The sequence below is a fragment of the Rhizopus delemar genome, genomic scaffold, assembly GCF_000149305.1.
Source record: "Rhizopus delemar RA 99-880 supercont3.22 genomic scaffold, whole genome shotgun sequence".
NCBI lineage: Eukaryota > Fungi > Mucoromycota > Mucoromycetes > Mucorales > Rhizopodaceae > Rhizopus > Rhizopus delemar.
In genome coordinates, this window is record NW_027137848.1 from 57,704 (window position 1) to 72,670 (window position 14,967).

A 14,967-nucleotide genomic window follows, 5' to 3' on the forward strand; every position below is an offset into this window, starting at 1 on the left:
ACGCTCATAACTACTCATTTACCCGCCAACTGATAGAAGAATATAAATAGTAGACTTTGTAATGATTTCTTTTTAACAATTAAGATTGTCTTAAATAAAGTTCAGTCTCAAAAAGTATTCTTTTGGTTTATCTTTGTTATTACCTTTACCAGAACATAACACTATGAACTATAAACACACATCGAAAAACAAAAAAAGTAGCAAAGAAATGTACCAAATCCAATAAAAAATAATTTACAGTTTTTTTTTAATTCAAATTATAATGAGAATAACACATTTTATTAGAACATTTAAATTTAACTAAGAATAGATTTGTAATCAACAAAACATTATAAAAACGATAAGCATTAATATTTTTAAATGATATTCAAGAATAATATCACGATATTATATAACAGTATATAAGTTATTACTGTTGTAGAACAGTAACTGATTGTAGTTAACGTTGATAAATATAAGTCTTAATACAAGATCATAACTAAAATAAAATAAAATACAAGTTTATTTAAATAAGATCATACAATCAATTCCAATTAAACATGTTCTTTTAGAATATGTATTGTATTCATGAGAGTTCTTTGATAAGAAGAAGTATCAACTAAAATAACCAAATCCAATCCAATGTCAGGAATATTGTTAATCTTTCACATAATTGAAATAACGCGTAAAATAACGTTATTCAATTCAGTGAGGAATTCCCAGAATAAAAGATAATCTATGACAGACATACAAAAGAACAAATGAAAAGTTTTCATAATCATAATTAGAGATGACACTTGCTAAAGTACCTGAAGATTAGAAGAACGACCACAATAGAAGATATCAAGCCACTCACTCAATAAGATATAAATATCTGCCTTCAATTAGAATAATTTTTACTTTAACTTAAACTGAAATAAAGATCAGACTCGAAACGTTCACAAACTGTTTCTTTATTTTTGTTTTTACCTCTTGTTTTCTATTATCTTAACAATTACAATTAGTTTTTTTACGACTAATGTTTGAACCATAATGAAGAAATAACGATATTTTAAGAATCGAGGAAGCAATGTGATTCTTACATAATATCAATGATGTTATTTAGTTAAAAAACTTAGTATCTATATTACATTCATCAAAAGATGCTTAGAAATAAGCTTCCATTTGGTATGCATGCTCGGACAGTGGATGATGCCACTTTGCAAGACATCCTTGTTATAGCATATACGCTAAGAACCCTAAATCGGTCGCAAAAATTTTGGCGGCCATATCGATGTTTCATATAACTGCCATACATCAGTAATGTTAGAATTCAAGAAACATACAAAGGAGTTGGCGATTGCTAATCCTTCACAAAAGTAAATGAGGGCAAGCTGAGGAAATCAGATGCTTACAGTGCCAGATGAGCTCCAAAATTCAATTTTTCAGATTCCATTCAAACTTTTACCCAATATAGCGTACTATTGGATAAGTCATTTCCCAAAATATCGGAGTGTGAAAGCAAATATTCGCTCCGCAATCATAAAAAAAGTGCAGACATGCTATAAATTTAAGGGTCACATAAAATTGTTTCTATTCGATGGTTTTTAGTAAAAATTTGCATACCATAAGCTCTAACTGATTAAAGTATTTGTGCAAAATCTCCGCCAAAATCTCCGACATTTTTATTTTTTTATTGCTGTTTTTAACATATTTCTCTTCATCAAATACAGATATTTTAGCAAAGCTATAACGCGTATTGTTGGACCATATAGTTACACAAATGTTCAAAGTCTTATCAAAATCTGTAAAGAAGTCATTGATATAGAGCGTGTCCAAAAAAATTGCATACCGCCTATTTTCAAGCGCAGATATCTACAACAAATAGTCGGAATTGGAAAACGAAAATGGTACCAATCGATGCGCAATGGCCAAAAATATATATTTCCATATTTGTAATGTAGTTATAGCGTCGATTGAACCGTAAATATCATGATTTATCCATCGTGGCCTGAAGTGCCAATTGTCCCGTGTTGCTTTGATGTCCGTTAACTGTGATATACCAGCAGCTCGCAAAGTAGCTGGGTTCATGGGTCAATCCGCGCACAAAGCCTGCAACAAATGTTCGACTGTGTTTTCGCGAATCAGTACTGGTGCAAATTCAACGAAGCCAGATTTTTCAGACTTTGACGATGAGCATTGGATTCTGCGAAACAATACCCAGCAGCGCCAAGAAGCATATGCTTGGCTAAATGCCACTCACATTACGCAACAACGAACCCTGCAGACGAACACAGGAAGTAAATGGAGTGAACTTCACCGACTAGAGTATTTTGATGTCGTGAGATTGACAACCGTTGATCCCATGCACAATTTATTTCTAGGTACGCCAAAACGAATGGTTGAAGTTTGGGTAGATCACGGGCTGCTTACCACATCTGATTTCAAAGCCATGGCTGATGAATCAGCCTCTATTATCATTCCTTCACAGTACTCTAAAATCCCAAAAAGTATGTAACGAGCGTAAAAGAACTTATTCTATAATAAATCTGAACACTAATTTTTTGTTATAAAAAAAAAAAAAAAAAAAAAACGAAAAAGGCAAGATTGAAAGTACCTTTGGTAATATGAAAGCTGATGAATGGAGAACGTGGTGTGTTGTGCTTTCGCCTTTTCTGCTGAAGCAAAGATTAGTTGGTGAGCATTTTGCCAATTGGATGCGCTACGTGGAAGCAGTAAGATTGGTAACTGGTCCTGTAGTTACAACAGAAGAGATACATGCTGCACATTCCTTATTCAAGACCTTTGGCAAGACTTGTGCTCGACTATATGGAAAAGAATCAATAACACCAAATATGCATATGCACATACATTTGAAAGAATGCTTTTTGGACTTTGGTCCATCCTATTCCTTTTGGCTCTATGGCTTTGAACGCTTGAATGGCGATGTCAAAAAAATCAACATCAACTACAAGACAGGCTTTGAAACCACATATGTTACTATGCTTACACAAATTATCCACACACAAGACCTTATCCATTCATTACCAACCCTCATTAACACCAACAATCAAGGCATGCTTCTACTGATCAACTTCATAAAGGAAATAGGCGAGGTTACGAATGACGAGAGTGGTTTAACGCCATTTGATTACTCTCAATTCATAGACGGACCAAGTCTATTTAACCTGACAATTACTGGTAGTGAGCCTCTGCCACCATAAGCCCTTCATTCAAAAATCAACATCAAACAACAAACTTTATGCATCGAACACTATGAAATCTTACAAAACTACTATATGAATACTTATGAAATACCTATGCCCAATACGATCAATACAAATATACAATCATTTAAAAAAATTAACTTGCTTGGACAACGTTACCAACAATCCGACAATCATTCATCATCATCATCATATATTCAAGCCATTATGAACAACCAACTACGAATTGGCCAAATATCATTTTTTTTCTCACATTCATTCAACGATTCCATTCACTATTTTGCATTCGTCAATTGGTACAGCCATGCGACTCAACATTTTCCCACCTTCGATGGTACTGGCATCCAAGTGTGGAAGAATCAATTTGATCCAGTTTCAAGCAACAATATACTTCCAATCTACAGAATTTTCAATCCTGTTGCTGTATGCCCTTATGTTGATAATCACCTTCTTACTCTCGCTCTGCCAAGACGAATTTTTATGTAACAAATATACCAAGCCATTAAAACACTATTATTATTTTACTATATACAGTGGGTCAAAAAACTGCACCAACGCAACTCAGTTTTTCGGAAATACCAGTATAGCTCTGTCAGTTTAACAGTAAACATTACGAAACTTGGAACAAAAAGAGTTAATACTGTTACTATTTATTGATAAAAGTTTCAAAGTCAGTTGCGGAGTATTGATCTAAGGAGCGCTCAGCAAAAAGAGGAGGTCGGTTGGTGCAGTTTTTTGACTTTTCTAATATTTAGTGGATCCACCCTTTTCTGCTAAGACAGCTTGTATTCTGTCGGGCATACTGTCTATATACTTGATGCATTGTTCCTTAGTAAACGAATTCCATTCATTTTCGACTCTTTGCCACAATTCATGGATGCTGGTCGCCCTATTATCATACATGCTTAGCTTTAACTTCAAATGATGCCATATATGTTCAATAGGATTAAGATCTGGACTTTGTGATGGCCAATCGTCAATGTAAATCATGCCACTATCCTTCATCCATTGTGTTGTGGACTTTGATCGATGTTTGGGATCATTATCGTGCTGAAATACCGACGTTTCCCAGTTCAGACCATAGTATTCCATAGTGTCTTTTAGACTTGTACCAAGGATTTCTTGGTATACCTCTGAATTCATGGTGCCATTATAGATCTGACATGCGTATCCAGGTCCTTCGCTGGTTATACAACCCCATAACATGAGACCACCGCCTCCATGCTTCACAGTAACGTCGATATGGTGAGGCTGTAAACGATCACATTTTCTTTTCCAGTAATACTTGCAACCATCAGAGCCCCAAATGTTGATTTTCGTCTCATCAGAAAAGATAACACGTCGCCAATCATGTACTGTCCAATATTGATGCTTTTTAGCCCATGTTAATCGAGCCTTCTTGTGCTTTTCAGTCAATAATGGCTTCTTCTTTTTGATCTCAGCATAAATTTCAACTGAATGTAAGACATTAATTGCCGATTGATACGACATAGGGTGTCCCAGCTCCTCCAACTTCATTTGCACATCCTTGGCAGTCTTTAAACAACCTGTGAGCACTTGTCTCTTGATGTATCGACGTGTTGACTCTGCCACAATGCTCGGTCTGCCTCCTCTTTTACGTATTCTATCGTGTATCCACTTATTTGCATACCTATTGACGGTATTTCTATGCACTCCAACTCGTTTCCCAATGACTGCAGGATCAACACCGTTCTCTAATAATGCTTTGATACTGTTTTGAATATCGGATGGAAGCTTTTTGGGCATTTCTAATGATGGATGGATACTGACGATGTATGATGGGTTTGGGTAAAGTAGGAAAGAAAAAAAAGAAAACAATTGCAAAAAAATTTATTTTAAGGTCCCCAGTGTGACTAGTAATAAAAAAAATTAGATTAAATCCGCCGGAATAGTCTCAGTCCGAACATATGATACCAAATCCCTTTTCATTTTAAAAGTCAAAAAACTGCACCAACCGACCTCCTCTTTTTGCTGAGCGCTCCTTAGATCAATACTCCGCAACTGACTTTGAAACTTTTATCAATAAATAGTAACAGTATTAACTCTTTTTGTTCCAAGTTTCGTAATGTTTACTGTTAAACTGACAGAGCTATACTGGTATTTCCGAAAAACTGAGTTGCGTTGGTGCAGTTTTTTGACCCACTGTATTTTACTAAAGAACCATGCAATAGTTTTTTCTTTTTTTTTTCTTTAAAAATTTTTATTCGATTTGTGAAGAGACAACAAAATAAGAAACAAAAAAAAAAAAAGAAAGAAAATGCCTACTGCATTGGATTGGCAGCAGCAAAGGAAGAAGAAGAAGCAGAAACAGAGGTTGGAAAACCAAGACCAGGAGAAGAAAAAGCCCAGGAAGGAAAATCAGTATCATCGAGCTTGTCAGGGAACTCCACCTCAACGTTTTCTATTATTCTTCTAATAGTTGGTGGAGCCCCCTTTTTCTTCGTGGATTCCTTGTATTTTTTTTGCAACTCTTCGTGGAATTGCACCACCTGTAGATTGATTAAGGTATATTAGAAAATGAAATTTGTTACCAACATTTTACTTACTTCGTTGCTCCTAAATGATGGCCTTTTGACCACGAACGTACGACCGTTCGCGTCCTCTGGCCCATCTTCTTCATCTGACGTCCAGTAAACAGTCAGAATTTTGCCAGCGAACGGGAAACGGGCGTCGAACGCTGAAGGGTTAGTCATGTAAATAGATCTCCTGTTAGAGAGTTTCTATCATAAGGTGTTAATGTAAGCATTTTCTATATTTTATAATATAATCTTCTAAATATTAAATACTCACCGTATTTACACGGCTACGACAGGTTGTTTTTGTTGAAACAACTGTCTTCCCCTTGGCCTTGCTCATCAAATAGGAATACTTGCTCCTGATAATGGTGTGTATTTGCGAAGTGGTGAGCAAATCAAAACGACGATGCTTCCTGACTTGCTCAGATAACAGGGCCTTGACCTTTCTGTTGTTCTTGTGGGCGAAGGTCACGTCCAAGTCAAATTCGCTTCTGCGACCAACAACGTAATCACGGTAGTATTCTGCCAAATAGCTCTACATCACAAAGAAAGGTATAAAATATAGGTATTAAATTACAATTGCTAATTTGATAAATCTGTTCTAGACTTACACTACATTCTTTTTTGGCCTGGTCGACCTCAGCTTCTGAAGCTCGCTGCTGCTGTTGCTGTTGCTGTTGCTGCTGCTGTTGCTGCAGCAATTGTGTCAATTGCTGTATCTGAGCAGCCATTATATCTGGTGCGAAACCAGAGGCTGCTCGGATGGCTTCAGCACCAACAGAGCTCTCCAAGCGAGGAGTTGTAAAGCTACTGAAGCCTGCAACAGGAACAGAAGCAGAAGCAGGAGCAGGAGCAGGAACAACAGAAGCGGGAGCAGAAGCAGGAACAACAGTGGATGATGATCCAGCAATGCTCATAGAAATTCTTGCCCTTTTGGGAGCATTGCTGGGGACACTGATGGGGGTGGCGACGCGACGAGACATTTTTTAAAATAAACTTTAAGGAAGAAAAAACAAGAGTACAAAATAAATTGAAGGTGTATACAAAAGCAAGGTAGTACTTTATTTGTTTTACAAAAAAAAAAAGAAAAGCAAAGAAAGGAAAAGAAAAAAGCCTTTGCAGTTAAAGATATTACATTTGAATAATAATAATAAAAAAGATTTTAAACTGTTTATGAATACCCTCTCTGAGTGTTTCAATAGTTAAACCATATTTTAAAAAAACTTGTTTTTAATCGATAGTAGGTAATCGTAACACTGGTAAAATGAGGCTATAAAAAAATACTTTTTTTTTCCTTTTTTTTTCTTTTTTTTTTTAAAAAAAAAAATTCTTTCTAAAAGGTAAGTTCTTAATATTATATATATTCTATTTCTGTTCTAATGGTACTTTTACTTTAGTAAAATCGTATTGCCTGCTTTTTTTTGTGGTTTAAATGGTCTTTATAAAGTCTCTTTCTAAGGACTACCTTTTCTTCTTCTTTTACTTGTTGGTATAAGCTTGGATGACGTTTTTTTTTTCTTTTTCTTTTTTTCTTTTTCCTGGTTCATCTAAAGCAAGGTACTATTACTTTTACTAAATATCCTTCATAACTAATAGTTATTATAGATGCGTGCTGTTTCTTTTTTTTACTTGTTGCTTTAAACTTAGCTAGTTGTCCTGGGCTATCTAAAGCAAGGTATTATTAATTTTACTACGTATACTCAATAACTAGTAGTTATTATAGATACGTGCTACTTTTTTTACTTGTTGGTATAAGTTTAGCTAGTCTTCTGGCCTATCTAAAGAAAGGTACTATTACTTCTACTACGTATACTCAATAGCTAATAATTATTATAGATACGTGCTACTTTGCTTTGGGCTTTACTATTTCTTTCTCGCCTTTGCTTTAGTTCTTGAGTACTGATGTCTTTTCTTCTTTTGCTTTGAGTGCCCAATTCCTTGAATCCTTGTGTCTTTGCATCCTTGAGCTTGGCTTTTTTTTTCTTCTTCTTATGAGAACTTTTTGAGTTCCACGAGATTAATCGATGTTTTTTTAGATTAGATGATGCTATTTTGATGGCATTAGGTAAGTCAAGTAAGCTTTTAAAACGCTATGAGCAAAGAAATACTGTATATTATTATTTTATTTAAATAAAAAAAAAGCTATTTTTATAAAACAAATCCCTATTTTTTTGTATATATAAAGCAATATTTATTGCAATATGAATGGTCAATAAAGAAGTATATAAGCTATATGAGTGGTCTATAAAGAAGTATATAAAGCAATATGAGTGGTCAATAAAACCTGTATATAAAGCAATATGAGTGGTTTATAAAAGACCAAAAAGACAAATAAAGCATTGATTTGAAAAGTATCATTGGCTGCCGAGCACCATTAGATATCAAATGGATAATAAACAGGAGCCATAACATAACTGATGGAAGTTGCGTCTTGCGAGATCAGTTAACGAATAAATGTACCAGCAGTCTCCTGTCTCTGCCACAAATCTTGTAACTTCTCTTAACCAAAAGATTAACGACGGTTTAAACGATTTGTGGCAGAGACAGGAGGCAGTGCGATCAACAATCAGTTACCCGATGTCACACGATTCTAAGCTCTTTCGCAAGATTGATAATATATCTGTTAACAAATTTGCACGATTATTTGCAGTGGTCACTGCTGTTTTGCCAAATATGAAATAGAAGACAAAAACTACAAAAAGACGATAGTTGTGAAACTAAAGATTATATATGACTTTATTAATAAAAATATTGAGGGTATTTATACTTTTTGAATGTCTGGGTCTTTACCGCTATTTCAATTGATCGGTTAAAAGAATGATATGGAATATAAGGAAGGATAGTGGATAATCAATAGCCGCTGTCTACTTGACGAATCAAGGGACAATGAAGTAATTAAACTATTGATCTAACGATAATTATAGAATAGGATTGAACTGCCGTTGTTGTAATCAGGTTCCGATATAGTCTTTTAGAACGCTGGTAGGACAACAGGGCAAGATTGGCTATTGCAGAATTCTCACGTTTATTAATAGAGATCTGGTTAGACTATAATTCTGTAGTATCCAAGTTTATCCATGAATGTTCACTTTATTAGTTGTGTGGATACAACATTGCCCCCTTCTAGTTTGAAGCAAACGGTAAAAGGATAAGTGAAGATTCAGGAAAAAGTAATTGTCATACACAATAAGTGCGATAATGATCATAGGGCAGATAAATAGACATAGTATAATTGAGGGTAGATCGTAGTAGTAAGTTGTTATAAAAACCTGATAGTAAAAAAACCTTCTTTAGGAAAAATTGTCTTAGGGAAAAAGACGGTCAACTACTTAGACAATTTAACGTCTTGATCTCTTGCTTCTACTGTGATGATCACGAGTAGGAACGGTACGTTTGGGTAATCTTGCTTTCTTTGAGACAGCAGTATTATTACCTGCTTGACGACGAGCCCAATATGTTTCAATTGAAGATCGATCATCAAAACTAGAAGTAGGTTCCCAAGTGTAATCCATAGGATCATCGTATCCTTTCCAATGAACAAGGTACTGGTAATTACCTGGAGTTCCTTTGTGTTGTATAATTGCTTGAATCTCATAATGTTGGTCATCGATTGATTCTGCACTTTTATTGCTGGGTAATGCTATAAGTTTTAAGTGTGAGGTTGGTACATCTCTTGATAAGAGGTTATTTTGTTTGTCAACTAATATGTAACTGCCATTAGTTGTCATTCCACTTATATAAAAAGGACCTTCGTAATACGGATCAGTTTTGTTTTCCTTATTCACATTTTTAATCATGACTTCACTATGGAGTGGGAATGGTGTGTGAACGATTTTGTTTGTTTTCATAAAATATGCATTGTCTACATCCTGAGTTTCCTTAATGCGTTTAGCAAGAGCAGGGATAACGACTTCAGTAGCATATTTAAGTCTGTTTTCTATTGCTTTAGAATCTACAGCTTCACTTCTAAGAGTGGGTTTAATATGAGAATAATCTTTCATATCATTTGGTACTTTATTGAAGATTACTGTATATGGTCTACTCTTATGAAGTCTGGAATATTTCAGATTCATAGCATATTGGGTTGCAGGTACATATAGATCCCAATCTTCTTTTCTTCCTTGTAACTGTTTAACAATAGTCTTTTTAGCAATTCCTACAAATGCTTCATTGACTGAGTTACCAAGGGGATTAAAAGGGTTAGACACTCTCTTATCGATACCACTGTTATTAATAAGTTCAGTGACGATGGTAGCAGTAAACTCTTTTCCGTTATCACTAGCAATGACCTTAGGCCAGCCGAAAGTACAGAAGATATCAACAAGCTGTTTGGCAATAGTAAGAGCTTGTTTATCAGGAATGGCTTTCAAGATAGTAAAGCGAGAAAATAAATCAACCATGACAAGAAGGAAATTATTTCCGCTCGTAGATGTTATATTAAAAGTGCCGAGGTCCATAACCCAATGATCTAGAGGTCCGTCAGGTAGGATACTTCTAGGGGGATGATAACCTGTTTTGGCAATATTAAACATTTTACATTCGTGACACTTGGATATGACATCCTGAATATCTTGACGTAAATTAGTCCAATGGAGTTTATCACCATGAATGGTTTGTTCTATGGCTTTAATTCCATAATGGCCTAATAAGTGAGCCTTTAATATTATATCTTTTCTTTCCTCAGGAGGAGGTGTGATATAATCTTCATATTGCAAAGCGCGATGCAATAAGGGTTTTGATGATGATGATGATGTTGCAGAAGTGACTGCATATGTTTGTGTTTCATAACTTTTAGATTTTTCTTTAAAAGTTGGTTTTCTTTTTTCTTTTTCTTTACCACGGATACTGTAGATGGCAACATTGTTGACATTGTTACCCCCCTCCAGTTTATTGTCATCTGGGAATAAACGACTAAGTGCGTCTGGGATAATATTCTTAATGCCAGGACAATGAACAATATCAAAGGAATATTCGAAAATTGTTTCAAACCAAACAAGCATGGCAGCATTTGGAACAACTTGCTTCTTGATGTAAATCAAGGCTTTGTGATCAGTTGTCAAGGTAAAATGACGGTTATATAACCATTTATTATATCTCTCAAACATGAATACAATCGCTAACAACTCTCGTTTGTTTGTATGATAACGACGTTCGGTAGGAGAAAGAGATCTTGCAGCAAAGGCGTTATATTGAATGACTTGGTCGATGACTTGATAAACGACACCGCCGATACCATAAGCACTAGCATCTGTTGCGACGTAGAATGGGTACTTAAGGTTAGGAATGTGAATAACTGGGGCATTCACCAAGGCATCCTTAATGTTACGAAAACTGCATTCATGGGTTTCATTCCAAATTCCTTTTAAAGAATTAAGAGATCGTAACCGGTCAAGTGGAGCAGTCAAGCGAGAAAACATAGGTAAACTATTACGGAAATAGTTTGCAAATCCAAGAAAACTCATGACTTGTCTACCAGTTTTAGGTGTGGGCCAAGAATGTATATTTGTCAGTTTACGTTGATCAGGGATTAGAGAACCATTGTTACCAATAGTCCATCCAAGAATGTTTACACAACTTTGTGCAAAATGTGTCTTTTCAACATTAATAATTAAGTTTGCAGCAGTAAGACGTTTCAACACTTCACGGACATACTCAATATGTTGATTCATGTCACCAGAGCTGAAGACACATAGATCATCAATATAGAGTGCAGTGTAGGGAAGATCTGCGAACAAATTTGTAAGAACACGCTGTACAATGTTACCGGTACTTGTCAAGCCAAAAGGACAATGACGAAATTGATACTGCATACCAGTGAATGGATGAGTAAATGCGGTTTTAGGTCTATCAGATTCTTGGATAAGAAAACGATGAAAGCATGCTCGTATGTCGAAAGTAGTAAATATAGTAGCAGAACCCATACGTTGATGAAGATCACTGATTAGAGGTAAAGGCATTCTATCAACATTCTTCACGAGTTGGTTAAGCATACGTGGATCAATAACTGCTCTTTTCTTAGTGTATAATCCGTTAACATCCTTTTTTCCAACAAGAAAAATAGGGTTATTGAAGCGAGTATTGGAAGGAGCAGGTTCAATGACACAATCATCCAACCAAGTTTGAATTTGGTCTTCCATGATTTTTCTGTTAGCAATAGCAATATCGGGTTGTCTTCGATAAGCAAAGGCATTGGGTTCAGTATCAAGAGTAATGATAGCACCAGGTAAATTACAATGAGAAGACATGGGGATACTCGTATTAGCATCTAACAAAGGTTGAATAGTGCTCATCAATTGCTGTCTTTCCTGTTTAGTGCCAACAGGAGTTTCATTTGGCTTATAGTCATCAGGGTTAACTGGATCAGGTATTTTAGGAATATTAGAATTTAACCAAGAAGTGGCTAATCCTGTTAAACCTATTCTTAGTTTAGGCAAAATGTCAAGTCCTAAACAAATGGGGACATCACTGCTAAAATCAAACACTTCAAATTCATATGGCAAACGGATTTGGTTATAATAAACAGTAAGATTTATTATGCCTAACCGGCTTACAATACTTGAACTATTATGTCCTAACTTGATCGATCCTGGATTAGGTGTTGGAACTAAACCAAGCGACGAACAGAACGAAGGAGACACACACGAAAAAGTTGAACCGGTATCAATCATGGCCCATGTTTTGATGTGCTCTACAATAATAGGAACATAAAGCGTATTAGTGTTTGAAGGCGCTTTAGAAAAGATGTGATGTGTAATGTACTTACAGGCCTGAGCAGCTTCAGCCACAGTAAGGGCTTCTGCAACATCAATGTCCATATCATCCGACGAATCGGGAACAGAGACAACGGGACCAGCAGCATCAGTCTTACGACCGGAAGAAGCATCACTACTACTTGTAGTAGGAGTGGCAGAAGAACCAACAGAGGCAGAAACATCGTTACCAGAAGAGGCAACGGAAGACAAGGAAGAAGCAGGGGATCGACTCATTCCGCGAAACAAATGAGAAGGCCCAGCAAGATCAGAGTCGTCAGCCGAAGAGCCAGTTGAGCGACCCTTTCCTTTGCATCGATGACCAGGACGCCAGTTGTCAGCACCACAAGAGCGGCACGGACGTCCCAAACCGGAAGGTTGGTTTCTTGGATTCCACTGAGAGGCAGCAGAACCAGAGGAGACATCAACTTGGGTAGAACCCGAAGAAGGAGAAAGAGAGGAAGATTTCTTCATAGCACGACATTCATCGTTGCTATGGGTGGTGGTCTTATGGAAGCTGCAATACTTCCTAGAAGCCTTTGGATAAGGTGCAGCACGAACAGCAGAACCAGAGACAAAAGCAGAGGATTTCTTCCGACCAGAAGAAGAGGAGTCATTGACCATGGAGGGGCCAGCAGAAGTGTGAGAAGCGTTAGCAACTCTACGTACTTTGTACAATGAATGGTACAAAGTCTTGGCCAACTTGACAACGTAGTCGACCGATTCTTTTTGCGCATCCGTACAATTGGCTAAGGACACGATCACCTTCTTGTAAATGTCGGCCTGAAGACCGATCAGAAAGCAACGAGTCAAGACACAGCGATCTTGGATCTGTGCCAAGCGACGGAGGTTGTTGAAACGTTCAACGTATTGGTCAACAGTCTCAGCAGCAGTCATGGAGATGCGTAACAACTCCGTTGTAGACGTGGCCTTTTCTTCAGCCGAACCAACACCATAATGGCCAGTAAAAGCCTTTTTGAACTGACTCCACGTATGGACATCCTCCTTTTCTTGATATTCATCAAGCCAAGTACGTTGACTAGACGACAAGCAGGGAGGGAGAAGACGAAGCCAGTGCTGATCAAGATCAAGACCATGTGCGAACATCACGTCCTGAAACTTTTTTAAGCAGTGCTTAACATCCACAGAGACAGGGGCAGATGGGTCAAAGACCGCACCCTTCCACTGCATGAGGGGTAGGTTTGGAGGTACAACATTCAAGGCTGCAGGGGCAACCTGAGGTGCACCAGTCCAAGCGGTAGGAACAGCATGGGTCATAGCTCGTTGGAGGAGATCTCTAGTATGAACTAGTCTCTCCAGGTCCTTGGAGCAGGCTTCGTACTTGGCGCGCACCATGCTATCTTCCTCTGACTCAGGGGTCGTGGAAAGAAGACGAACAGACAAGTTAAGGATAACTTGGGTGGCACCGATGATGGTGGAATCCAACTCCTCAATAGAAGAGTGGATGGATGGAGCTGCGATTCTAGGCTCAAAAGAACCAGAAGAAACTGCGGACGTGGTCATTCCAGAGGACTGTGCCTCTGAAGATAAGGTAGATACATCTGACATACGACGGGCGTTATCAGGATAAGTTTTATCATTACTACTGGAAGAACCAGCAGCAGCAGAGTTAAAGTCATTTGAGTTTGACATAGTGGTAAGGTAGGTAGTAATAAAAAGAGGGTTGTTTTTAAAAATAAAGTCAATAAAGAATTCACAAAAAAAAATGTTTTGCCAAATATGAAATAGAAGACAAAAACTACAAAAAGACGATAGTTGTGAAACTAAAGATTATATATGACTTTATTAGTAAAAAATATTGAGAGTATTTATACTTTTTGAATGTCTGGGTCTTTACCGCTATTTCAATTGATCGGTTAAAAGAATGATATGGAATATAAGGAAGGATAGTGGATAATCAATAGCCGCTGTCTACTTGACGAATCAAGGGACAATGAAGTAATTAAACTATTGATCTAACGATAATTATAGAATAGGATTGAACTGCCGTTGTTGTAATCAGGTTCCAATATAGTCTTTTAGAACGCTGGTAGGACAACAGGGCAAGATTGGCTATTGCAGAATTCTCACGTTTATTAATAGAGATCTGGTTAGACTATAATTCTGTAGTATCCAAGTTTATCCATGAATGTTCACTTTATTAGTTGTGTGGATACAACATAATGGTTGACCCACGCTGGCAGTTATCATAGATGATGGGCAACAATGTTGTCGCTGTCCGATTAGGGACGGTGCAAAAGAATTTGCGTCCTGCTTCATACCTAAATCTCAGCTCTTGATCGCCAGTTCGGTGGTCAGTGTATGTATAAAACCGATCTGCCTCATTGATGGGGACCAAGCACTCAACCATACCAAAGACCCAGATGCCTTCTACACGATGGCCACGATGGTTTTTTCGCTTGCCAAACTTCGATTCATCTATCAGTATGTGGTGACATCTTACATTAGAGCCTAGTTTATGCTCCTCTTGTCGAT

General features: G+C 36.9%; 4 protein-coding genes across 4 annotated transcripts; 1 reads left to right on the plus strand and 3 right to left on the minus strand.

The window, feature by feature from the left end:
- Positions 1-1,999: 1,999 nt before the first annotated feature.
- Positions 2,000-3,182, plus strand: RO3G_16741 (uncharacterized protein; the record flags this gene model as incomplete). Its single annotated transcript, XM_067671325.1, has 3 exons — positions 2,000-2,258; positions 2,343-2,468; positions 2,653-3,182. The coding sequence occupies 3 exons, from the start codon at positions 2,000-2,002 to the stop codon at positions 3,180-3,182; spliced, it is 915 nt and encodes a 304-aa protein (XP_067527426.1).
- A 600-nt stretch (positions 3,183-3,782) lies between these two features.
- Positions 3,783-4,952, minus strand: RO3G_16742 (uncharacterized protein; the record flags this gene model as incomplete). The annotated part of the gene is made up of 2 exons (XM_067671326.1): positions 3,783-3,831; positions 4,000-4,952. 2 exons carry the CDS (start codon positions 4,950-4,952, stop codon positions 3,783-3,785), a joined length of 1,002 nt encoding a protein of 333 aa, XP_067527427.1.
- A 515-nt stretch (positions 4,953-5,467) lies between these two features.
- On the minus strand, positions 5,468-6,705 carry RO3G_16743 (uncharacterized protein; the record flags this gene model as incomplete). The annotated part of the gene is made up of 4 exons (XM_067671327.1): positions 5,468-5,695; positions 5,753-5,926; positions 5,997-6,257; positions 6,334-6,705. 4 exons carry the CDS (start codon positions 6,703-6,705, stop codon positions 5,468-5,470), a joined length of 1,035 nt encoding a protein of 344 aa, XP_067527428.1.
- Positions 6,706-9,060: 2,355 nt separating this feature from the next.
- Positions 9,061-14,124, minus strand: RO3G_16744 (uncharacterized protein; the record flags this gene model as incomplete). Its single annotated transcript, XM_067671328.1, has 1 exon — positions 9,061-14,124. One exon carries the CDS (start codon positions 14,122-14,124, stop codon positions 9,061-9,063), a length of 5,064 nt encoding a protein of 1,687 aa, XP_067527429.1.
- Positions 14,125-14,967: the final 843 nt, after the last annotated feature.